A 26,419-nucleotide genomic window follows, 5' to 3' on the forward strand; every position below is an offset into this window, starting at 1 on the left:
TTGGGTGATTTATTAGCTGGAAGAAGATTAATAATATGTTTACCTTTAAGAAGAAAAAGTGGAATGGAAGATTGCACACTATAGGCCAATTATCTTTATCTCTGTCCCTGGAAAGGTCATGGGCAAGGTTTCTTGGAACCCATTTCCAAACATACAAAGGACAGAAAGTTAATCAGTGGCATTTAACAAGTAATTATGAGCTGCCCAGCTGCTCCTCACTGGACTTATTGTCTAGACCCTTTTTCCAGCTTCTTTGGACATGCTCCAGCACTTCACTGTCTTTTTGTCATCAGAGGCCTAAAACTGAACACAGAATTCAAGGTGCAGCCTCACCAGAGCTGAGTACAATGGCAATGACCCCTTCCCTAATCCTGTGGACCATGCTGCTTCTGACAGCAGTCAGGATGTCATTGCCCTTCTGGACCACCTGGCAGACTGCTGGCTCGTGTTCAGCAGGTTGAAACCAGCACTTCCATGTCCTTTTTCACCAGGCAATTCATCCCTCTAACAACTGTAGTTACTGTTAAAGACTGAGGCAAAGAAGGCATCAAGCACTTCAGCTTTGTGTTTCTGTTTCCACTGTTTCCCTCCTCACATCCAATAATGTATGAAGATTCTCCTTAACCCTTCTTTTGTTGCTAACGTATTTATAGAAATATTATTTTTAATGCCACTAGGAGGATTAAGTTTTGCTTGAACGTTGATGCTTCCAATTTTCTACCTGCATAACCTCATGACATAGAGAATCATAGAATGGTTTGGGTTGGAAGGGGACATTGAAGATCATTTAGTTCCAAGCCCCCTGCCATGGACAAGGACACTTTCAACTAGACCAGGTAGACATCCTTGTAAGTCTTCCTGAGTTGCATGCCCTTACTTCTAAAGGTCACAAAAGGTCACAAACTCTCCTTTTTTTTTTTTTTTTTTTTTTTTTTTTTTTTTTTTTTTTTTTTTTCCCTGAGTTCCAACCACAGCTTTCTGTTGATCCAATGTGGTCTTCACCTGGGCACATCTTTCAGCACATGCACAATATGAGATAGTCTATCCATTTTATTAAGGTTATGAATAAAAAAGGAAAGTTTGCATTTCTTCAAAACAAGTGAAAACAATATTTGTTACCAATATTGGTATTCATAGAATTTCTTCCACTGTCTGATTTTCTCCAGTATCTAATTTCTATTTTGTCATGCAACCAGATTGTACCAGAAAAATTCTCAATAGTGCCTCATGTACCATGTCTGGCAGCCTTGTTGCTGGAGAGAATTTCAGGAAAAAAGCCTAAGATTGCTGGGATTACTCACAAGTAAGCTATACATTTAATTTCTCAGTTCAAACTGTTTTTATTTGTCAAACCTGGCAAGACCCAGAGTGAAAAACAGATGCTTATCGTTTTTCCCCCGTGCCTACAACCTCTTTAGAAAATGTATTACAATGATACAACTAAGGCACTGCACAAGGTTTAGAGCGTATTGTTTTTTTAAAAGTTTACCATTCTAAGCTAACTTCAGTGCTTGCATTGCAAATGTAGTGCCTAGAGTGCCATCTTAATTTCTTAATCTAGCTAGCTGCAGATATTTAAAACTGTTCAGAGATTTACAAAACATAATACAGAACAAATGTTTTTACCAGCATGCAAGTAAGAGTGAGATAGAAAATTGGTTTGCACCTTACAATTGCACCTTTAACCTTTTTTAAACCTTGGATCAAACATCACTCAATAGATGGAAGGAATGAAAATAGGAGACATCAGTTTGCTGGTGAAAAAAATTATCAAACATAGTCAAAGAATTGCTGATGATCGCAGTATCTTTTTTCGCCATTTGCACATTATTATTTTTAGTTTTTATTACCTTTCTAAATCAATTTAATATTTAGAATAAAAAATAAATATTTTTATTCCAACAGACCACTGGCAGTGAAAAATTCTGTTTTCTGCTCCTTATTTTCATAACTTTGCAATTACATACCATTCTATAATTACTTGGAAAGCAAAGATGGCCAACTCTGTTTCCTGAAGTCTTTCTGCTCTCTTTAATTGTAACTTGGGAGAAAACAACAATTTTATTCCTTACTGTACGGCCATCATAAGAAGATTCTTGATGAGAAAATGAGAAAAATACTAGGAATACTTAGTAGGAACCAAAGTACCTAGTATCTGAAGAACATATTCTGTAATGCTCACAGAGCACCTGCAATCCTGCAGGAAACTGTTTCAGGGACATCTCTCCAGAATGACTTATATTCTCTTTGTATAAACTGAGTTCTTTAAGAAATCAAAACAAGGAGATATATAAAGGAATATACAGGACTTACACAACACTATTAGAGATGAACAATTTTTAATGGTAGACCTTTGAAGGAAATCTTGGAAAGGTTTTGAAATTTAGTGGACACGGAAATGTCGATATATAATGTAAAAATGTTTTAAAATAGCCTTTACGAAGGATCTTGAACTTATGCTTCTGGACAATCACTCCAACCAGTTAGTGAGACCTATATGTGGTGGTAGATGAAGAGCTGGGGAGAAAAATATTTTTCTACTGAATTCCTTAGGTATTCCCCTGAAGTCAATACAAGATAGAGAACAAAATGAGGCTAATGTCTGTCACTAAATGGCAGTTCCTATGTTCTATTTTCTCTCCCCCAATTCTCTAACACAATAATGAGTACAAGGAGCTATGTTTCAATATTAGACAGGACATTATTGAAAATTATATCAACAATGAAAATAAACTTATTTCAATGCTCAAACTCTGAGAAAGATGATTTTAAAGGAGTTACTCATCTTGGTTCTAGCATTAGTGTTTCCTAAGTTATGGTTACTTCAGCATGAAGTAATTTAGGTGTACTCAGCTGGAGAAAAAAAAATCTATAACTGTACTACCAGGTACTATGTACTACATTATCTTCTGAAGGGAAATGGCTATTCCCCTGGTTTGAGCTTTCAGGAAATGCACCTAATTCACCAGTGCAGATGAATAGAAGCTGGGTGAACATTGATCTTTAGCTGCGTCCTACAGCATTGAATTTGAGATTTTCATCATGAAATCTTCAGGAAACAGCAAAGCATTTCAGGCAAACCCATATAAAGAAAACCCATATAACTCCAGTTACATTAATATACACAATTTATGACACTTAAGAGAAATTCTAATAGAGCTACATTGTGTGTACATTTAGGCATGGAACACAATGCCTCATATATGTTTTTTTAATTTTGAGTAAATATAAATAGTATTTGTAATTACTGAAGGGGTTTATGGTAAAAGGTATCCTTCCAGTATTACTCCTCAGTCAGATGGACTTATTTATACTTACTTATAAATATAGGTTTAAATTCTAAGGTAGTAATTAATCACATTCACACATACTGGCATATACATGTGTTTGTAAAAAATTGTATGGCTCCCCTGGAGACTAATTCTGAAACATACGTTTTCAATGATGAACTTAGATGGAAAAAACATTTTTATTGTTTTTATGGACTTTAAAAATGACCGATTTACCTGAATAATATCCTTTTCTTTCCCTTTCTTTTCCCCTGTCTATGCCCTTGCCTATGTCTACAAAGCATCAGCCTATAAATCTGAAAGACAATGGAAGCTTGCTCATTAAAAAAAAAAATATTTTTTTAAAAAAAATGCTCTCATTTTTTTTTTCAGACCTATTTCATGTTCTCACCTTTTTAAATGCAACCATAAGCTAGCCTGTAATTTTTTTCAATAAATTCCCTTTAAAAAACAAAACTCAATCAATCAATCATATAATCCCTCAAATAAAACCTGCATAAATTCTGTTGTTTTAAGCAATAACCTGAAATAGACTGGCTTTCAAATTGTCTGTGCTACTAAGGTCAATGGACAAGTGAATGCAGTTTAGAAAAAAGCCTTTTTTATACAGACAACTTGAAATGGTAGTACCTCTATCTTGTTCTTGAAACAAGGAATAATATTTTCCTTTTTTATATATTTCTTGTAACTATTTTTATTGTAAAAATTGAGCATATCCATTTAATTATTAAAAATATACTCAAGGATTCTACTAAACTGTTGTCTTGTAGTCTGAGTTAGCAGATTTCATATGAAGCACAGCTTTTTTTTTTTTTTTTTAAATTAGGAGCTGTCAAGATGCACAATAGTAAAATTTATTTTTGCAAAATGCCAGCAAGCTTGAATTCTGCAAAACAGTAAATAAGATACTTTAAACAATAACATATTAAAAGTTGTCAAATTTCACATTATATGACTTGTTATTTTAATATAATCAAGTACAGTAATCTTATTTTTAAGTGATGCAAATTCTGACAGGCTTGTTGCTGCTTTTGTAAAGTCGCTATAAAATACTAAGTTCACTCTTAGCAGTATATTTGTAATTTTTGTATATGTGTTTAGAGGATACATTTTAGAAAGAAAAAAAAGAATGCTACAAATATCACAAATTTTTGAAGATTAATAGCAAAAATATCAAGTGACATGTCTTTGAAACACTTGTGTAACATGACTTAGTATTTCACATGGTATGCTGAACAAATAAACAGCATATTATGTCTTAAAGCACAGTGAATTTTTAAATCTTTTTCTAGGTCTTAGATTTTACTTAGGCATTCATATTTTGATTAACTTTTAATTCAGTATTTTCTGTTTATGACTAAAAAATCCAAAATGTTCTGTTACAGGTACATTCTCACCTGTTTGGTCCCTGCATCTTGTATAATGAGGATGTGAATGTGATTCCCACTAGCTATTTTTATTTGGCTTCTGCATCATAAAGTCACAAAACAACTTAGATATTAAAAAAAAAAAACAAAAACAAAACCCCAAACCAATATATACATAGGGTAGAGGCATCCTGTGTCTTTTCAGGCAATGAATTTCTTAAAGATTTGATTCAAAAATAGAATATAACAATCGGCAATAGCTTTTCAGATGTAAGATTTAATATGGTTTTATTCTGGGACTGGGCAGATGGGTTATTTGTATGAGATTTGTGTTTTGCTTTTGGGTGTGTTTTTATTCCTACTAGATTTTAGTGCCTCATTTCCAGACACTGCTGTCTGCATTTTTGTAGACAAAGCTAATTCTCTAGCAGATTGCACTTTACTGTTGAATTTTAGAACAGTAAAATAATAAGGAGAGTGAGTAATTTTAACTAGATGAACTGCTGCCATTGTAAATATCATTAGTAAAGTCTGAAAAAAGATAGAACATGCATTTATTAAAAGAAAAAATATAGTCATGTTTGGGATATGTTTCTTAATGTCTTGCCTTTCTTCATTCTCCACTTTTATAGCTTCTAGCCATTTTTAATTTTCTATATTTACTTTTTTGTTTAATTAGCTAAATATCACAGTGAGTATTTGAAATTGTTTGATTGTCTGAATATCAAAACTTATAATCCACTTGAGTGACAGAATGATCATTTTTCTCTACCTTTGCCCAGAACCTCTAGGAGACAGGTATTCCATCAGGCATATGGTACACATTGTACATCTTTAGATACATTATTTGTTTGGTTTACATACTTATTTCAAGTCCTGTGATCTTGACCTTCTGGTTAATTTGCTAATACAGGCATAACCCCTCTGAAATATGTCTGTTGCCTCCTTGACTATGGTAGATTCCTTTACCCTTCATGCAACATCATACAAAAGGAGCAACATCTGAATTTGATATTCTTCTCAAAAATATTTCTAAAATAATTCTGAAAAATAATTCTCTTAGAGAACTGCCTTTTTTTTAAATTACATGTTAATCTTCTTTTGATTACAGTTCTGTTTATAGTTGAAAGTGTTGGGGAACATTAATAGTAAATGCAGTTTTTTAAATTAACTGTCTATATTAGCAGCTATCAAATAAAGACTATAATGGACATATTCCTTTTTCCCTTATATGCTTGTCATATAAGTAAGAAAAATCCAGGACATGATGTGCATTTTTATTATATTATTTCATTTGACATTGTTACAGTTAGTGTTTTTCACATGAAGACCTTAATACATACACACAATGCAAACACTAAAATATTCATGCTTTACTAAGTGTAAAGAACTAGGCAGTCAGTTATGAAATCAGTTGAATTTATCTTGTTATCTACATATAAATGGAGTGGCATCTATTCCCATAGATGAAACAGAGTGTGCTGAGTACATATTCACAGCTCATACAAACATGAGAACCCATTGTTTTATTACCTGCCAGTTTTAAGAGATTCTCATAGTCCAGTGGAGTTGCTTCGTCCATATAAAAAAATTACTTGCTTCTTACATTTATTTCAGTGTACTGAGGGACTTAGATGCATAGCTCTGTGTAATGTGTACTATGCAACTTTGGTCAGACTTTGCAAGCTGTCTTTCACCATCTGAATGAAATGTAGCTTTTCAATTAGCAATCTTCCAGCAGAAGCATGTTTTTTCTGTTACCCAGCATACAAGACCTGAGTAAGCCTCAAAACAAATACTTTACTATCAAATCACTTTTTGAGTTGATGGGGGCACACAGCTGTGTAAATGTTGCCCATGCTAAGCCTTTTGAAGTACAGGAGAACTTTTTGTATGTTGCCTGGAGCTACAGTTGACATGAACAACTTCAAAGAATAGTTCTACTTCCTTTGGGGTAAAAGACCAAATGTACATTACTGATAAATTAAATTTCTGTTTGAAAACACTTACCAAATCCTAAACAAGTTTGATTCTGAAAAAATATTTATTTTTATACAATTGCCTAGGTTGCCTACAAGATCGCACTTCTAGGGTCCCCCCACAACTGTTTGCTTCATGCTAGTAGTATATTGTTTATCTTATACAAGCTCTAAGACAAACAGTTCTACATTACCATTTCTTATCTTATATGCTCACTGCATACCACAGCCACAGAATAATATGTCTGCCAGACTCCATTTTTTTCCTCATATAGCCTCTCCATGCTTGAATTGTTTTAATCCCTTTCCTAGATCCCTGTGGAGGTCCTAGCTAATTATGTGAACTGCTGCTCCTTGATCAAACAGATCAAGAAAATTAGAACACATAGGTACTGGAAACAAGATGCTCTTAAATCTAAACTCTGCTTCCTTATCAGCAGAATAAAATAATAGACAGGTAGATATCATAATGAATATTTAAATGTCTACTTTATTTGGAGGAGATGTAGAATAACAAATCCCTATTTTAGATTTTTTTTTGACTAAGATTTCATGAGCTGAAGGAAATAAAAAATTGGCATTTTTTGATCAGTAATTCTGTTGATCAAATATTCTCTCTTACCTGTCTTGAGTATAAAATAATCTTGTAAAGATGCTGCCGAAAAAGTTTCAGTTCTGAAACAAATTATGTAGTTAAATACAATGCAAAAAGTAGGTTTAAAAAGCACCAGTCCTTCCTTGTGAATCAGAAGATAGGGTCAAACTTACTTGTGGTGCTACACGTCTCTCAGACCCACAAACTTATAACAATAAATACATTAAATTATAACAATAACAAGAAATTATGAAATAAAGATTGAAAAAGACAGAATGACATCAAAAGTTTCCTCTGTTTTCCCTAAAAAACCCATGTTTACAAACCCCATATGTGCAATAAAGTGCTGAAAAAGTACAATGAAGCTATAATATTCAAGACCATAATCTAGGGCAAGACCTGTCATAGGACTGTCGACATTATTTTCACCTGATCAGGCTGAAAGCACTACTCAGATAACCCTTCCAAGACACTATGACTTCTGAATCTAATCAGCAGGAAGTACCTGAAATAAACATTTGTAAAATAGCAATGCAAGAATTAGTGGGGAAGAATATTTTTTGTTATTATTGTGCTTACATTCTGAAATCCCAAGTTAATGTACAGAATGGTCTGGGACCAAAGGATGCAAAAGTGGAAATGAGCTGATTGTGGATTAAATACAATGAGAGATTTCAGAGTATTTTATGTAAACAGGTTTTCTACCCCACAATACTTGGAACATACCATGAAAAGGCTTTGGAATTCCTTTTATATATTCATTATCTCAAACATAATTATACTGGATTGAATTGTCTTCTGAAAGGCCCCCTGAGCCCAATATTATCTTTATTATTAATCTGCTGATTCATATAGTGTTTATTGTTGTGGCAGCCAGCACCTCTGATTGAGAGGACTAAAACACAAAGGAAGGTAGATGGGCATCCTTTCAGATGGTAATCTGTTTCCTGAAGCAGATTCAGTGGCAATCTGCCCAGGATAGAACCAAATTACAAGTCCCAGCATCCCACTCATTTCCAATCAGTTGTTTTATTTTTAAACCAAGGGTTTGAAGACAAAAAGATATTTCAGATACCACACAATTCAAGGACTATCCCAAAGGGTATTTTTCATATTCATTTCAGGAAGAAGCCTGTAGGGTTGCTCTTGTAATTGATTCACACATAATTCAAGGAAAGTTGAAGTCTTCATTGTACTACTGAATAAAATATCACATACATCATAGCTGAAGCTGGCAGTGGTGTTCACAGTTAAGGCAGCCTGACACTTGCCCATTACTGGACCATTTTCATTACCTATTTTCTGATTTACCAACCACAAAATTGAAACATCCCAAGACATATTCCCAAAACAACAAGACTCTAAGCAATACTGGATTAATGTCCTTTTGCTGACCTTTGCAATTCACAGTGTAACAGGCATTAAGACTCGTTATTTATTTCAATGTTTGTAGAGTTTTGCTACAGTAGGAGATACTTCTCCCTTCCTTTTTTTTTTTCTCAATTCCACTTTTCCATCCTCCATATAACTCCTATCCTCCAATCTGTACATAATCATTATTCAGACTGCTTAAAATACGTGAATAGAAAGACAAAAAAGGAGTAGGGTTCACATTGTAACATTCACAGTACAGGAGCAAACCTGACTTTATGATCTTGTTATGTTTCTTACTTCTATTTGTACACATTACTTGGAATGGTAGCACCTGCTGAATGATAGGAAAGAGAGTTTTATCTGTTGTCTAAAGCATATCAACATAGGAAAGGAAATCAGCTGAAAAAATTCCTTTTCCTGGACCCCATCAGAAGAAACTTATATCAAGTATGTCACTTCTTTCTGCAGGATCATAACCATATCTTACATCAACCTACCTTAAGACTACCTTAGTCTTACAACACTCATGAAAACCTTTGTTATCTTGGCAACACTAAAATTCTGCTTATAATTGCTTTCAAATTCCCTGACTCTGGTTCCATGAAGTCCTCCTGATGGTCCATGCTGGGCTCAGAAGCAAGTGCAAGGTAAATATCCTTACAATGTTTGGTGGAAGCTCCCAAGTAAAAGAAGGAAGAAATATAAGAATTTAATTTAATTCAGAGGATTCATCTGTGAAAGATGAAAGGCTGCTGCTGTACCTAAAGCTCACAAAAAGGAGTCTAGAGTGAACATGAGTCGGGTAAGGAGAACCAGGACAATGCACAGGATTGAATTTTCAAAGGGGCAATTGAACAATAACGAAAGAAACAGTTTATGAGGCACCTGAGTCACAACAGAAGTCTTTATGCAGGTAGTAACCCACTGCAGAATCAGGAGAGTATGAATTACTTTAGCATGTATTAAAAGGTCTAAGCTAAAGGATAATATTTTTTGACTTGTCATGATATAAACACTATTTAATGTCTTCATCAATGATGTGGATAGTGGGATCAAGGGCACCTTCAGCCAGTTTGCATAGGACACCAAGCTGAGTGCTGCAGTTGATTCACTGGAGTAAAGTACCCAAAGGGACCTTGAACATATAATTTTATAGAAGACATTTATGTTTCTCTCTTAAGAATGTTTATTAAATAAGTTCTTAGTATTTAATATTTCTATAAATGTAGCAACTGAAAAGGGACTTAGATATAAAGATTTGACAAAATACAAACAATCTATAAAGTAGCCTAATTTTAAAGACATATTATAATTATATAAGATATAAAATTACATGTATTTAGGCAGAAGTATTTAACAGCTGAAGAATGATGATGATGGATCTTAGGACGTTGTTTTGGGTATGTGTCTGTGCACACATAGTATGTAAATTACCTGCCATCTAAATTTCATTGCAAGTTCATTCTCCCTTTGAGTACAAAACACATGAGTACTTACATATCAGTAACATAATAATTTTAAATATTTTAGGGTCACCCTATATTAGCCGTTTCCACACATCATTCTGAGAAGCACTAGAAGATAACTTTTCAGACAGAAGGATCTGATGTTAAGCAGTGAATGGTTTAGGATAACAATATTTTTGAGCTCTAGATTGAGCACCAAATCTGTTTGAGTTCACATAGTGCACATGGTATCAGTAGTGCCCTGAAATATTAACAAATCAATGTGTATTAACTAAGGCAATTAGCATGACATTGTTTATACTAACCTGCAATGAAACGTTCTTCCAGGCCCATCAACACATACACCTCCGTTGTAACACAGAACTGAGTTCAGTGTGGACTCACTGCAAACATCAACATCCACTTCACAAAATCTTCCAGTGTACCCACTCGGGCAAGCACAAACAAATGCATTGATGGCATCTTGACAAGAACCTCCATTAATACAGGGAGCAGATTCACATTCCTGAGAAGAGAAATAATAATGCATCGATTAAACATCTTTGAAACACATCAGTTACTTATTCATCTCAACAACAAGTGCAAGAGACTGAATCTGGAAATTAGAAAAAGTATTGGGCTTTTTTATTGTCTGATAAACAGAGATCTCTAATTTGACACAATTTTTTGTTTATATAGAGATCCTTTGATTACAACTCATACTCACTATACTTGTTCCTACTCATTAATCTTGTAGAGATGCAAATATAGTTTTATATAAGCAGTCTTACAGCCGAAAGTATGCAATCCCACTCATGATTAAAATTTTAAAGCATGTTTTCGAGCCACAGTCTATACAATTATTTCCTCTAATTTTTTACATTAAGGCCTATTGCTGTAAAAGAAATGCATTAATAAAGCAATTCTGGACACAATAAAGAATTACTTATATAAATGAATGCACCCAAGCCTTTTACAGTATTTCCTGATAAATGTTTTCTCATTATTAATTAATGCCTAATGCAAATAGAAACATGTTTGTGTTCACATAATAATTTCCTCTGATAAGGCAAATGTAAAAATCATCAAATTCAAACCACACAAATTAGCATCAAATTAGTATTTCTCCAGAATTATGCAAGAGTTTAGTTAGTGCAATAGCCAGTGCAAAAAATGTATGTTTGCCCTTGATCACAGAAACCTAGTTTTTACCTGTATCCCAAAGGAGTTGTATTTTGCAGCTGCAACCCAAATAGTCCAGCTAAATCCAGTATTTTAAATTTATTTTCACACTCCCGTAACTTCAGAAGGTTTAATTCTTTAAGGATATCCAAGGGCACTCACATTTCCTCTAGGTACTACAGGAGTTTGACAGAATGTAAATGCAGATATCCATGGGGAATTGTGAGAAAACGAATTATTTTCCTATAAGCTCTCCAGCTGAGTGTATATAGGATGATTTATCAGTGAGCATTACATAAGCTGATTGAATTATATATCCCACAGGAAGATGGTGATAGTCCTACAGACTGACAAAATTCCTGTGTCTAGGTTCTAGAAGTAGTCTTTTGTTATATTAATTACATTTTTTGTTGACAGACAGCAGTGTTCTTTTTTCTCGTTTGTTTATAAAAAAAATCTCAGTTCTCAGTTCCAACTGACCGTTTTCTATTTCATTAACTTGTCTAATCTTCTTAATTTGTATTCACTTGCATTCCATACTACAAACCTAAAATTTATTTATTCTCATTACCAGAATAAATTAAATCTATATCAATTACTGGATCAAATTTTTACCTAATTGTGACTCAAAAGTTAAAGTCCAAAAAATACCAAAATCATCAAAGTAACTAAGGATAAATTCAGAGCTCAGACAAATGTTCACAGCTTTGATTCAATACACTATCGCAGTTGTATCAAGTTGTAAACAACGCAAAACCTTTTTATTTTCTTCTGTGAAATGCATTGTTCTTTAAAGATTTTACAGTAAAATAAACATCAGTTTGTAGGAAAGAAATCACACCTATCACTTTCCAGTACATTCTGATGTCTGCACGGCTCTTAACTCATGCAAGAAAATTGTGTCAGTGAAAAGACAGAACTATGTTAAAAATGCCACAAGTATTTAATTCCAAAGTTGGTGAACTACCACACCACCACCAAATGCTGTAGTTTGTAATCTAAAGAACAAGGACATGAGGTGACAAATTTAAGTTGCAGGACAATTGTTAGCAAGTTTTTCCTGTCTTAGATCCCACTAGAGAATGAATTTACAGCATGACGTTAGAGAATAGCTGGCTCTGTAGAAAATTCCCAGCTACTCTGATTATCTGATAACAAGTTAATTGAAATACCAATACTATTTTCACTTTGTCTTCCTTTACATAACAGGAGATTGAATCTTAATTATGACCCCTAACCAGACAGTTGCCAAATCAGAGCAAAAATAGTAGGGACTCATAGTCCTAGAAACATTGTCTCTATTCTTCCATTAGGTAGAAGAAAAGTACCTTCTTGGTCCCCTCAGCTGCCCAGTTCCCAACCTAATAAGATATCTTTTAACCTTTTCTTGCTTAGAAATGATAAGGAAAATTGCCTCTGAATAACTAAGAAAAATTAAAACTACAAGAATAATAGTCACAAAGATGAGTAATTTTGGCTTTTCCAAAACACAAATTTGTTGATATATAGCAGTGTCACAATTACTGACTTATTTATACCTAAATTTGTACCTTCTTATTTTCATGAGATATTTTAAGTCTTTCCTAAATCTGAGACTTTAATTTGAATGGGAATTTAAATTCCATCATTTTAAGCTTCTGAGACAAAATCTTAATCTGACAGCAAACCTCTTAAGACTTCATGCAACTTCTACTAACAATTTGCTAGCAATAAATGTTTAGGAACAACAACAAAAAAAGAACCAAAGCCACACAGACACACAAAAAAACCACCCAACCAGTCAAAAAAACCCCCAAAAAACTACCACAAAGAAAATAAAACCAAAATGAAACTCCTCCCAAAAGGCACAAAATTGCTTTCATCTCTGTGTTGGACTTCTCAGCAGAATTATTCTGAGAACAGAAAATTTCTGTTTTCAGAAACAAAGCAGAGAACACGCCAAGACCTCCAGGTGCCACTGAACAGTCATAACACTGAGATGTTATGGGGCAATAATAATGACAGCTTTGGTCCCCAACTTGTTTTCTTCCTCAGGTCTTTCTACTGATGTCAAGTACTCCTTTTAATTACTATTCTCTCACTTTTTTTTTTTTTTTTTTCGAGCCCTACTTTCGTTTTTAGTTTCCTCTGAGCACATTGAAAATCTCGTTGTGTGGCTGGGGTGCCTTCAGCTCGCCCAGCTGTGACCAGGAGACGCCAGGCTTCCCTGTGGCCCTGTGTGTGCGTGCCAGACTCTCCAAATTTACACCTGCCCAGCCTCACCGCCCTGCTGTGCTCCGGCCCAAGCAGCAACACCCCCAGCAGGCCTGGCAGATGGCTTTGTTTAACGCAAGAAATCAGACTAGCTCAGGTCTCTCTCTGGTGCAGTCCTGTTAGAATAGCTTCATGTGGCAAGGTTTCCCTTGCAGCGGGTGGAGGAGCCGGCTCCAGCCGGACCCAACCGCGCAGCGCAGGGCGCGGCTGGGCTTGTGGAGGCAGATGCGCCTACCAGGCCTCTGCCCTGGAGGGGTGTCCCTTGAATGGAGTGTGATAAGCTCAACCCCCCCAGGGAGAAATAACCCTTAGATGAGGCAGTTGACTCTCTGGTCAGGTTAAAGTACCCATAATGCTCTGATATACCCATGTAGATTCTTTCCAACTTGTTGGTTTCTGCCCTTTGGTACCACCCTTGCTTTCCACCATAAATATTCCAGCTGCTCCCCTGATCAGGAGGGAGCTGCCACCCCTGGCTACCCTTTGCAGGGCTGGACAATAAAAGCTACTCTGTGGAATCTGCTACATGGCACTCCTGTCTCTCTGTCCCTGAGCTGGCCTGGAATCACCTCGCAAGGCAGAGCTGAAATCACTACTAAGAGCTGAATCACTGGCAGCCACTGGCTGCTCCTTGCTGAGGCTGCCTAGCGGCCGGAGACTGCCCCAGAAGGAAAGGCTGTCTCTAGTGAGACCCCTCTGGGAAGATTGCGGCATTCTGGGTTGGGCTCAAAAGTGAGAAAAACGTATGAAAAAAAAAACCCCAACAAACAAACAAAAAAACCCAACCAAACAAACAAACAAAAACCACCACAACAAAAAAACCCCACAACCTTAAAGGCTGAAAGGTCAGAGAAGAAGAAGGTGGAGGCAGTGTCCACTAGGGATCCCTGGGAAGATGCTCAAGAAGACCATTGTGAAACAGGTTGGCCCCTTCTAGCCCCCAAAGGACCACATGGGAGCAGATATCCACACTGCCACATGTGTGACCATCATACCAGAGCAGGTAGATGTGCCCTGAAGGAGGCTGCAGCCCATGGGAGAGCCCATGCTTGACCATGCTCCTGGCAGGAACTGCAGCGTGTAGAGAGAAGCTTCTGCAGAAGAACATTTTCTGGCAGGTTGGAAGGAAAATCTTTTAGTTTTTCATTGACAATAATTTAATTTAATTTTTTTTTCCCAGGCCGAGTTTCTTTTTCTTGTGACAATAGTCAGTGACCATGACCAATCTCCCTGTCCTTATCCTGACCCACAAGCTTGTCTTGTTATTTCCTCCCTCTCTCCTGATAAGAAGGGGGAGTGCGGGAGTGTCTGTGTGGATGTCTGGCCTGGGTATTCCTAGGTTGTAAAACTCTCTTTTCTGTCCTATCAGAGCAAGTAACCTGTCCAAATAGAGCTGTAATGACCTAGCTTTCCTGTGGCCATGACTGCCCTTTATCTTTTTCCCTTTCTGTTTTGTTTGCTTCATTCAAAGGCAGCTTCAGCCAAACCAGGGCTACAGCCTGGTCCCTATAGACAAGGAAACCAGGACAGAAGAGCTGCTCCTAAGGCCTTATCTTCTCATCTTCCTGTTCTGAAGGAATTTGTTGCTTACACTGCCACCGAAATACCCCCAAATACCCCTCCCTTATTGACTTAATTTGGGTGCTCTGCTTATTCCCAAACCTTCCTCACATCAGTAAGGCATGCCCAGTACTCACACTTTACAGCATACCAATGCTCCCCTTCTCAGCTCATGTTTCAAGACATGGAGGGCTTTAATAAGCTCCAATGCAAAGGAAAGAAATGATCTAACAAAACAAAAATTATGCAATTGTAATTATTTGTATAGAGTTTTTATCAAGTCTTCATTAGTCTGACACAATTTAGTCTTATCCAAATATCTTTTGAATTTTCTCACACCTGACCTCCTAGAAGTAAAGCAGAAGGGATCTCTTTCAGTAGACATTTCTTATTCTGAGGGTTTTATTTGTTTTTTTCTGTGAAGCGTGTGGACTTTTTCCATTTTGATCTAACATGGAAGTTACGTGTTAACAGGCAATGAACTCAGAAGACATTTTAAAATTATAGTGGACAAGCTATAAACATGAACTCCCATTGGAACAGTATGGAAAAAAAAATCTAATTCTACCTTTAAGTCTTCAGAGATGGGTGCTATGACATACACTATGACTTGCTAAGATGGGTGATTATTTCTTTTTTTATGATTAGTGGAAACTGAGATATTGTGCCAAGTTGTAGAATCTGTTTACTTCAAAGCATGTCAAAAATGTAGACTATAACATGATTTAAATGCTAGCTAAAACACTTCACAATAAGTTAAATCTAAGAAAAATAACACTCAACAGAATTTTTAGGACAGATTTTTTTTAACCATTATTACATCATATATATAATTCTCACATGATACTGCTGAAAACATGGTATACAACGATTAAAAATTTTTAGACAAATTTATGGAGTATAGATTTTTTTCTAGCTATTAAAAACAATAATCAATATGAGTTCTTTGCTATAAGGAGTTCCAGAATTCTTGATGGCTCTAAAAGTGTTCTCAGGTTTACATAACCAACAAAAAAAAAAATCAGAGAGAGAGATATATTGGAGCAGTGCACAGTTACTTCCACAAAAACTATTATAAATTATGAGTATTTAACTCCCAGAGAAAGCCAGTACAATAACCACCTGGATTCCCCAAATCCAGATATATCCAGCAAATGATAAGGTTCAACTTGACTACTGAGGATCAGTCACTGTAAAAGTGCTAAAAGTTGATCTAACAAAACTTCATTGTGCTTTAAAATAAAGCTTGAGGCATCTCTGAAACATATGCTCTAGGCAAATAAAAGTTAAATACAAGTATTAATTTCCATGGAGATGCAAGTGAATGGAATATACATCCTTCAGACAGGAGAACAGAATGGTGATTTTCTGGTTTTATTTTTACTAAACTATGTTTACAGTAAATATAAGTGCTTATCAATTTTCCTAGAATACCAAGGCAATTTAAAAATTAAGGCAAGAAAGTGAAAGAATATTGAGATTTCTAGTCATGCAGCTCTTTTAAGGGTAGATTTTCTTAAGAATCCTTAGTTCAAACAATGTCAGACAAGATCCACTACATTTATTAGAGCGCTATAATTTATTATATCCTCTCTATATTTCCTGTTCTCTGAATGTCATGGTGTAGTAAATCTTGTTTGTACTAGGAAGAAAATAACTGTCCCTTAAGAGAGTCCACCTTGGCATGGCACAGTTCACTGGTTCTGCTGGCAGCAAATTGTTCTGAAATCTGGACCCTTGACAAGTGACCTAGAAAGGCACTTTGCTCAAGGCATGCTACTTCTATATCCAAATCTGTGGGTTCATACTGACCTCTGTCTTTGCAAGTGAGATTCCTCTCTCTAAGTCCAGCTTTCTACATATTTCATTATATTATCTCCACATTCACAATCCATAGCTTGAAACAATTCTAAGGGAACACATTTGGGCAAACTAAAAAAATAGTGAAAATCCTCTGTTTTTCAAAATAATGTGTCTGTTCAACACTGTTTCTTAAAAAACAACCTAGAAATGTGTTTTGGAAGTTAGGATTTTTTTTTAAATTATTTTCCAGAAGAAAGGATTGTTTTCCATTAGTACACCTTGGAAATGCTGATTATAAATCCAAATTTATTTCTAACTAATCTTTAAAATCTATTTCCATAAAAGAGATTCAATGTTAAAAAATGTAAATGTCGACTTATTTTTATTTAAGAAATGTTTTGCTTTGTATCAAAAAGGTAATTATAAAGTGGAATAATTCTTAAGAGAAATTGTTCATATCCAGTCTGCTGATTGGAGGGGGCAGGTAAGGGGAGAAAAGAAAGGGATAAGAAAGGAATTTAAAGACATACATTGCACCACAAAAGAAAGATGCTTTCAAGAGGCATGTTTCTATTCATTTAATGATAGGACAACATTATTCTCAGGTCAAAATTGAAGGATTTTTAATAAAGAAGAGCCATGTGGTTAAAGATTTGGAATGAAATAAAAAAATAAAGCACACAGAAAGTAAAAAAGGCTGTAAATAAATGCTTTAGAAGCTAACTCATGTTTCAAGGTTTTTTACATACAAAATATAACGCATTCTGAATCCAGATTTTGAAAAAAAAATCATCTAATTTTTCAGTGTGTATACTTTGGGTTAAATCTCAATAGTATTGATGCCATATAAAAGTATGAGATTTATATTGAGACCTTGAGATGAATGGTCCAGATAAATTTCTATTTGATGTTTAACAAAACAATAAATAAAATGTATTTTTCTAATGAGTAAAATTGTTATACTATTTTTTTCTGTTAATATATTCATGTATCCATTTTGTTTAATTATTAAATTCCCAAAGCTTTTTCTTTTGGTAGATTAAATATGTAAACAACATCATTAGGAATGAACTTGGAAAACTTGTGTCCACCTTTCAGAATGTTGGTTTTATCCAAAATAATTCAAATGGAGTTCAAAATTATAAGAATGTTTTGTCTTGAAATTTTGTGTTATGAACACAAGGACAAGAGAAAAAATAATAAAAATAATCCTATTTTCAGACAATGATACAAAGCAGGAACATGTAGGATCAGACCAGTGCTCTATCTGGCCCAGTATTCTGTCAATAGTAATGGTGGAGGGAAAGCCACTTTAGCAAAATCTATGTTCCATGCAGCCTCCCTTCTGCAAGAAGAACTGTCTAATCAGACATGATAAACTGTATTTCCCTGACTGATCATTCACTTATGGATGACCTGTTGTCTGTGAAATGCCTATTTTTTCTGAACCTACTAAGAGATTACCTGACTCCCCATCCTCTTGAGGCAGCAAATTCTAGGGATTCTCTGCTTCCTCTGAAAGAAAGTAGTTTGTTTTCTTCCAAATATTTCTCTGTTTATTTTTATCATATTCCCTCAAGTGTCTGTTCTTCACTATAGAATTTGAGGAATAGATTTTCCATTAATATTCCTCTGCAGTAATTTTCTAAATCTTAATTACATTTCCTTCCACTTTCCCCTCTTTAAAATGAAGTTACAGCCATTTAAATATATCCTTATATGTCAGCTTGGCAGTTCACATAGTATTTGTTCCTCTCTGTAGCTTCTCTAATTCTACTTGTGCTCCCTAAAGTGCAAGTCCAGAACCGTGCACAGCAACCAATGTATGAGCCCACCTTGGTTTTATGTAGCACGGAAATCATGTCCTCTGACTTGTTCCTCATACTCTTCCTGATCATGCCCAGCATTTTTTTTGCTATGCTTTGCTGTGACTGTAGACTGAGACAATGACTTGAGAGAATTGTCAATGATTGTTCCAAATTTTCTTTCCTGAATTGTAACTGACAGTTGAATTCAGTTGTATGAGGCTATTTCTCCCTAGAATATTACTTCAGACTGAAACTTATCTGCCACCTTTTCCCTCTTTCCATTTTTAGAGGTGCTCCTGGCATTTGTCAAATGCAAAGAATTCACTAAGATTCTCTCAAACCCTTTTTGAGTGCACATTTTACACACCATCAAACATCCCCCCAAATCCCTACTTCCAGATTTGGATAGATGTGAAGAAATTTTTATGAGTTCAAGTGCTTTTTAGAAGACACTTTCAAATTTTTGGTTTAGGTTTTTGAAGTTCCAGCCAACATTTGAATTAATGTTTTGAAAACTTTTTTATTGTTTCCATATAACAAGCTCTCCATTTATTCAAATGACATTTTTTTCCTTGTGACAGTTTTCTTCTTAAGCTAGTCAGGGGCTTTGAACCACTTTATGTTCTTCAGCTGTAGCACACACTTTACCTGGGCTTTTAACATTATTTGTTTAATAGCTGTTAATGTGTTTGTGGACCTCACTTTTACACAGTTTATTTTCCTGAAACTGAATCTAACAATTTCATATTCCTGGGTTTTAGGATACACTCTGTTGCTAGAGTACCTGTGATGCAAGATCATACTATGATATCAGTTGATAGTATTTTCTTGCATAAGAGACTAGAAATATGCCTATCTGTTGAATGTCCTCAGAGGGCTTAGCACTCTGGGAGTGAGCTTGCTCTTCAACATTCTTGTAGGTCTTATCCATTTCTTTACTTCTCCAATCTATATTATCTATTTTTCCTATTACTTTCTATTAAAACCCCCTCTAATTTACTCACTCTGACTTAAAATAAACCTCCTATGTCATAGCCAGGATGTCTCAGAAGTATTACACACACTGAAATTGTCCTGTGGGTCTGTAATTACAGATATTGTGTTTTGCAGAATAAAGTGGGTGTTTCCCTTTCCTCCTGCTCTTAGATTTACCTATCTGCATCTTGTGCATAAATTACATTATTTATTTTGCTAAGTTAACCTTAGTTTAGCTTCTGTCAAGAAATTACTTACTTTACCAAATTCTTTTTAAACTAGTTAGCAATAGGTAAAAATACTCAGGAGTGTGAAGAAGCCTCAAAGAGGCATGAAGAGCATCCACCTTATCTTGGGAGTCTTTGTACATCCACCAATGTTTGTCATACCCCTGTCTTTTTTTGCAATTTGGCTGGTCCTGACGAATATTTATTTGCTTGATGCAACCTCTGCATGTGCATAAGCTGTGGTGCCTTTGTGCAGAAAATTATTTGATGTACCAGATTTACAACTTGTTTCTATTCTTTATAGAAATAGAGAAAAAATTGGTAAAACCAGATAAAATAAAACAGCTCTAGGATGCAGTCTGATCACAGCTTTCTATCAGATACAAGCTGAAGCACCAACAAGCTGAATATTCTCCTGTGTAAAGACTCAAAACATTTTTGCTTCCTTTTTGACAGGATGAGATAGTCTTAAATGAGCATGGAAGAAGCACATCTGTCAATCATGTCTCATCCATCATAGCAAAGAAATAAAAAAGCCCAAAATAGTAACAACTAATATCTATTACCAACCATAATTGCTTCTACTGCACATATTATTAATATATGCTTATCAGAGAGAAAAGATCAATTTTCCACTATGTACATTCATTTTACCGTTTCAAAAATACGCAATTATCAAAGGGAATCATGTGTGTTGAAATCGATTCATATAGTGCATGTATTTTTACTGTTACTCTTCTTGAGTGAATTCCATAAATGAAAAAGCACTGAAAACTGTAGTAGATAGGGAAGTTCCAATATATACACTCTATAACTGAGATGCAAAAGGTATAGGCTATAACTACAAAGATATATAGTGCTTATTTTATACCTAAAATATTAGACAACCAGAGAAAGTTTTGAAGTTGTGTTTTTCTAAAACAACTTAGGCAGGGATGAAAAAATCCAGAGTAAAAAAGAAAAAAAATCCAAGTATGCCTAGGGAAATACACATATTCACATAAATATATTTTATTTTTAACCTGGTTATTTGAATCATCTTAGTTGCTGACCTTATAATGATCACCCAGCCATTCTCCCACTCTCCTTCCTCCTACATGACAAGGAAAGAAAATAAGATGACAAAGCTCCTAGATTGATAAGGACAGAGAGATCACTTACCATTTACTGTGACAGGCAAAACAGACTTGACATGAATAAAATAATAATTTACGTTCATGGAACTAGAAATAGATTTTGGGCCAGCGAGAAACAAAGAAATCCTAAACTCATACTCCACTTCTTCCCAGGCTCAACTCCACTCCTCTGTTTCAAACTGTTCTGTCTCCTCTTTTCACCCTGAAAAGTTCAGATTGGGTGGGAGGGAGCGATTGTAGTTCACACAAGCTACTCTCTACTGCTCCTTCCTTCTCCCACTTTTTCCCTGCTTCAGAGTGGGTCTCCTTTATGCTGCAGAGTGAAACTGCTCCTGCATGGTCTCCTCTCCATGCATCACAGTTCCTGCCTGCAGCCTATTCCTGTAGAGCACTCCATGGGCTGCAGCACTCTCAGAGCATATTCACGTGTTGGGGCATGGGGTCTTCCCCAGGCTGCAGTGCGATGTCTGCTCCAACATGGATGTTTCCATGAACTACTGGCAAATACCTGCCCCACCATGATTCTCTTCAGGGGCTACAGCTCTGACAATCTCTTCTGCAGCACCTTGAGCTCCTCTTCCCTCTCCTTCAATGACCTTGGATACTGCCTGGTTGTTTCTCACACTTCTCTCCCTTCTCATTCTTTTCTCTGCTGAGCAGGGTTTTCTGCTCTTTCTCAAATATGTCTCTACAAATGTGCTATCATCTTGTGTGAGAGGTTGAACTCTCCCCAGCAGCTGGTTGGTTGGAGCTGACTCAAATGGGTTGTTTCCAGCATAGAGCAGCCCCTGGCCTACTCTCACAAAAGCTACTCCTGCAGACCCCCTTCTGAAAAAAATCTTGGCTTCTACACCAAATTAAATCACATGACCCTTAATATAAAGAAATATACCTTCAAGCAGAAAAAAAAAAAAATCTGGATTAAATCACTACTGTTTTTAAAACAAAGCCTGAAGCTAAACTAGAAAAAGACAATTACAGAGCATAAGCCTACCATGATTATTGTGATATGCACACCTCTGCATAGTCAGAAAGCCTAGCTGATCACTGCAAGAGTTGCGTAGGCATGATGTAGTCTGAGCAGGATGTACGCAATGATAGAACCCGTAAAATATGACACTTACAGCAGAGTATAATGTGGGAATCACATTCCATGCAAATAGGATGACTATCAAAAAATGAAGCTGTTAGTCTGACAGACTTATCTGTCAAAGGTATATGTATAATGTTTCTTCCTATGAATTTCTAATCTATGCATATTCAAACATCTCGCTATGAAATATGATTATCTTTTGAATATAATTTTATGATGTTGTCTACAGGTCATTTAATCTATCGTTCTCTTCAAATGGAGAAAAGTGTAAATCATGGATGTTTCAGAAGAAAATATTACCCAAGCGTAGCCTGTATTAGCATTGGCAACAGCTGAAAATCGTGCAGATTTGCAATATCATATCATATCATGATCGATATTCTGTAGAGCAGGATTACTTATTTTCTGGCTTTTTCATTCTGCAAAGGAGTTTGGAAGCTAATATTTCAGCTAGAATTACTCCTTGTGTGAGACTCTCATGGATGTTCAACAGAAAAATTATGAATAATAATTTCCTTATGTAATATGACACATTTTTAGTTATATAGTACTTTAAGCTGTAAATACAAAAAAAAAAATTAAAATCCCTGCATTCATACATAAGTTGAAAAGAAGTTTCTGTAACATTTTGGAATGTTTTTTGACAATTCAATAGCACAGTATTTGAAGCTGGATAGCCTGAAGGAAGGTTCATGCCAGACTTTTTCATGCCAGCTTTTCTCATGAGACCAAATGCATTTAAAAGGATCATAGCCCAGGATCAGATTAAACTCTGTTTGGCAGAAAACTTTAAAAAGTCTGCAAAGTGTAGTCAATATTGTAAACTCTGTTCATTGTTCTGCCAGATGTAGTCACCTTCTACAAACTGGTTTGCTGACCATGGGAATCTGCACAACACAAGACTTATATGCATGGATATCATCCACAGCCATTCCCCATGAGAATATAAAACTATTAATGAACTTCAGAGGATGAAGTGGGCAGTATATTTAGAACCCCATGGTTTTGTACCATAGAATTCTACTATTGCATGGATCTTGAAACTTAAAGACAAGTCATGGAAACTTTCAGTGTAGAACCTTGCACCTTGAAGTTTATTATCCAAATATGCAGCTAAACTACAGCAAATGAGACTTGAACACACAGATTAGGTAATTATACTATTCATCCCAAACTGAGGGACAAATGATATTCAGGTAATGTTGGCTTAGCTTGCTGTGGCTTTCCAGATTTATCATTCACACTTCACCTTTAAACTTCTTTTGACATTTTGTTAATGGTCTTTCCTAATGCACTGTCATGTAAGCAAAAATAATGTGCTTTTCAGAATGGATTTTAAACAACTGAATTTCTGTCACACATTTTCAGTATACTGACTTCAGAGGTTAACTAAATAGAGATGAGTTTCAACAACATATTACCCTTTCCCCCATAATTAAAAGAATTTTGAAAACATACATTAATATTTATCTCACATCTTGAGCTGGTCCATCCTGGTTCACAAGAGCATTGATATCCATCAATGAGATCTATACATCTGAAATACAAAAGGGTGTTATTCAGGTGAAGCTCTGTAATTCCAGATTCAGCACTCGTAGCATCATTCCATGCAATTCAAAATGGTGGTTTGATGTAACCTACTGGAATCCATGATAATATTCAATAGTTTTATAATGGATTTAAAATGTGTATACTATGGGTGCTGAGGGATTTTATAAGGATTCTAAATGTCACATTAGAAGACACCTTCCCATTTCAACTGTTGGCATATAACAGCTAAATATTTGCTTTTAAGTATATTAAACACTAATTAATCCTCACTTACTGAATACTAGTTATGGTAATGAACAAAAATGCAAGACAAATTACATAAGAGATAATGTCACTATATATTACATTAGCTGAAGTAGGCAACATCTGTCATCTTTAAGTGTGCTCGTACTCTTACTTTATAGAAGAACATAATTAAAAGTATATTTATCAAACTTCCCATATCATTAAGTCTTAAATATTGTTAGTTAGGTACATTATCATGGAGATAATAATGGTTAAATAAAAATAGGCACCTTCCATGAAGACAAGGATTTGGCAAGCATTCATTAACATTTATCTCGCAGTTTGTTCCGATGAAACCTCTTTTACAGTGACATTTGTAGGAACTGATCCCATCAATGCAACTTCCATTGTTGAGGCAAGGAGAAGACATACATTCATCTATATTTACTTCACACCTATCACCTGTTTAAAAATCCAGAAAATGCAACTAAGCTTTAAATTCTAAACTCAAATCAATTAACAGTATATTTATTAATATTAATATTTCCACATAATTGCTTTTAGTTACATAGATTGTTCACATCGTTCATGATATTCATCAATAAAGAATATCCAACTGGAATTATCTATAGCGTAAATATCAAAAAAGATGGTTATATTGACATATATAATGAAAAATTATAAAGTGGTGACATCTGTAGTCATGGTAAGGCAAAAAATGCTTCAAGTACCAGCTTGCAAGCAATGGAGAAATTGTAATTTCAACATTAAATATATTACACAGTTATCAGGAAGTTGAATAGCACAGGTTTCTTATAGGAGGAAAACAGAACTAAAATGGTATGTCTTGGTGGTGTGTTGGGATCCAGTCCAAGTCTGCAAGCAAGGGGGCTGTGACACTTCCCCCAGGGTTCCTGAGTGTCTTTGGCACTCATCAGACAATCGGGGTAGAAAAGAATGAGACAGGCTCCACTTGCCATTCCAAGGATCAAATTTATTAACAGAAACGCAAAGCAAATCAAACTCTAACCAGAGGCAGAAGCAAAGACAACCAGACACAAGCTTACAGTGACTTACAAACAGGGCAGGTCTCAGAGGAGGGTACAAATCCTTAGCCAACTAGGTACTCTTAGGGGAGGATCATGAGGTGGGGTTTGCAGTACAATGACTAATGATGAACACAAAGGGTGGGTAATAATTTGAACCAGCCACTGGGGTGCCCAAGATTAGAGGATTTCCAAAGTGGGAGGGACTGGCACAGGGTAGGATTGATGGATGGGTAGGAGGAGTGACTTGAAACAAAGGGTAGATCCAAGGGGTGAGTGACAACTATATAAAGGGGTACAGTTAGGACTAAACCAACTACACAAGGAAGGGGGGATGGTACAAAATAAACCATTTAAGGTACTCAAATCAGAAAAAACACACCACAGTGGTGGTCTAATTTCCGTCCATCATTCTCTTTCAATGTGACTGTCATTTAATTTGATATCTATCTTCTTTGTTAATCCTTTTTCAAAGTATGAAAACTTTTAATTGAAATAATCTTGCTGAATACAACCAAATGTTCTGTAAAGTTGGTATGAGACAGACTGTAATACCACACAACAAACAATTTGCTTAAAATATCACCTGTAAACTTTTTCATAGCTCAGACTGTGCCAGATGTGGGCTGAAGACACCTCTTTGAGCTCTGCTTTACAGACCATGCTTACCTTGCTAGAAATAATTTCTTCACACATGGAAGAAAAGGGAAAAGTACCTCACACATACCATGTGGAGGGTGTTAATGTATTGATGGCAACCTGGAGGTTCCCCCATGTCAGGAGGCAAGGAAATGCCAACGATATGAGAAGACTAATATAGACTAATAAGAGTGACACTAAGATGAAAAGAAGACAATAATTCTCCTACTCTTTCAAGTCATCCATTCATGGGAAGTATCACTCTGTCTCATATCTTAATAAGGAAAACTCAGCAGCCTTTTCCAGTTCCTGCTTTATATTCAACCCACTTCACAACTAATGATGCTTCAGCCTTTCTTGGAGCTCATTTGCAGAATTCTACAATTGCATCCTACTCTAGAGATTTTCACATCTTCCATCAAGACTTTCACCTGCATCTTGAATCATGTGTTCACTGTTGGGCCCTCAACTCCAGAAAAGGGCAACAAAGCTGTGAAGGGTCTGGAGCACAAGTCCTATGAGTGACTGAGGGAGCTGGGGTTGATTTGCCTGGAGAAAAGGAGACTCTACAACTACCTGAAAGGTGGTTGTAGTGAGGTAGGGGCTTGTCTCTTCTCCAGGTAACAAGTGGCAGAATGAGAGGAAATGACCCTCAAGTTGCACTAGAAGAAGTTTAGATTGGAATTAGAAAAACTTTCTTCACTGAAAGGGTGATCAGACACTGAAACAGGGTGCCCAGGGAAGTGGTGGAATCTTCATCCTGAGATCTGAAGTTTGAAAATACATATATTCTGGCTTGTTTACTTCTTATCAGACTCATAAGAAGATATAATAGAATTTATAAATATAATAGAATTTATAAATACATTAT

General features: G+C 35.6%; 1 protein-coding gene across 1 annotated transcript in view; it reads right to left on the bottom strand.

Moving 5' to 3' along the window:
* EYS (eyes shut homolog) overlaps positions 1-26,419 on the bottom strand; it is a 722,813-nt gene that overhangs the window by 383,175 nt on the left and 313,219 nt on the right. Inside the window, exons 26-28 of the mRNA XM_063389422.1 lie at positions 24,154-24,325; positions 23,546-23,624; positions 10,377-10,576 (exon numbers count right to left, since the gene is read on the bottom strand). Of these exons, the coding sequence (XP_063245492.1) occupies positions 10,377-10,576; positions 23,546-23,624; positions 24,154-24,325 (451 nt within the window). The remainder of the gene's footprint in view (positions 1-10,376; positions 10,577-23,545; positions 23,625-24,153; positions 24,326-26,419) is intronic.

The sequence above is a fragment of the Prinia subflava genome, chromosome 2, assembly GCF_021018805.1.
Source record: "Prinia subflava isolate CZ2003 ecotype Zambia chromosome 2, Cam_Psub_1.2, whole genome shotgun sequence".
NCBI classification, from domain to species: domain Eukaryota; kingdom Metazoa; phylum Chordata; class Aves; order Passeriformes; family Cisticolidae; genus Prinia; species Prinia subflava.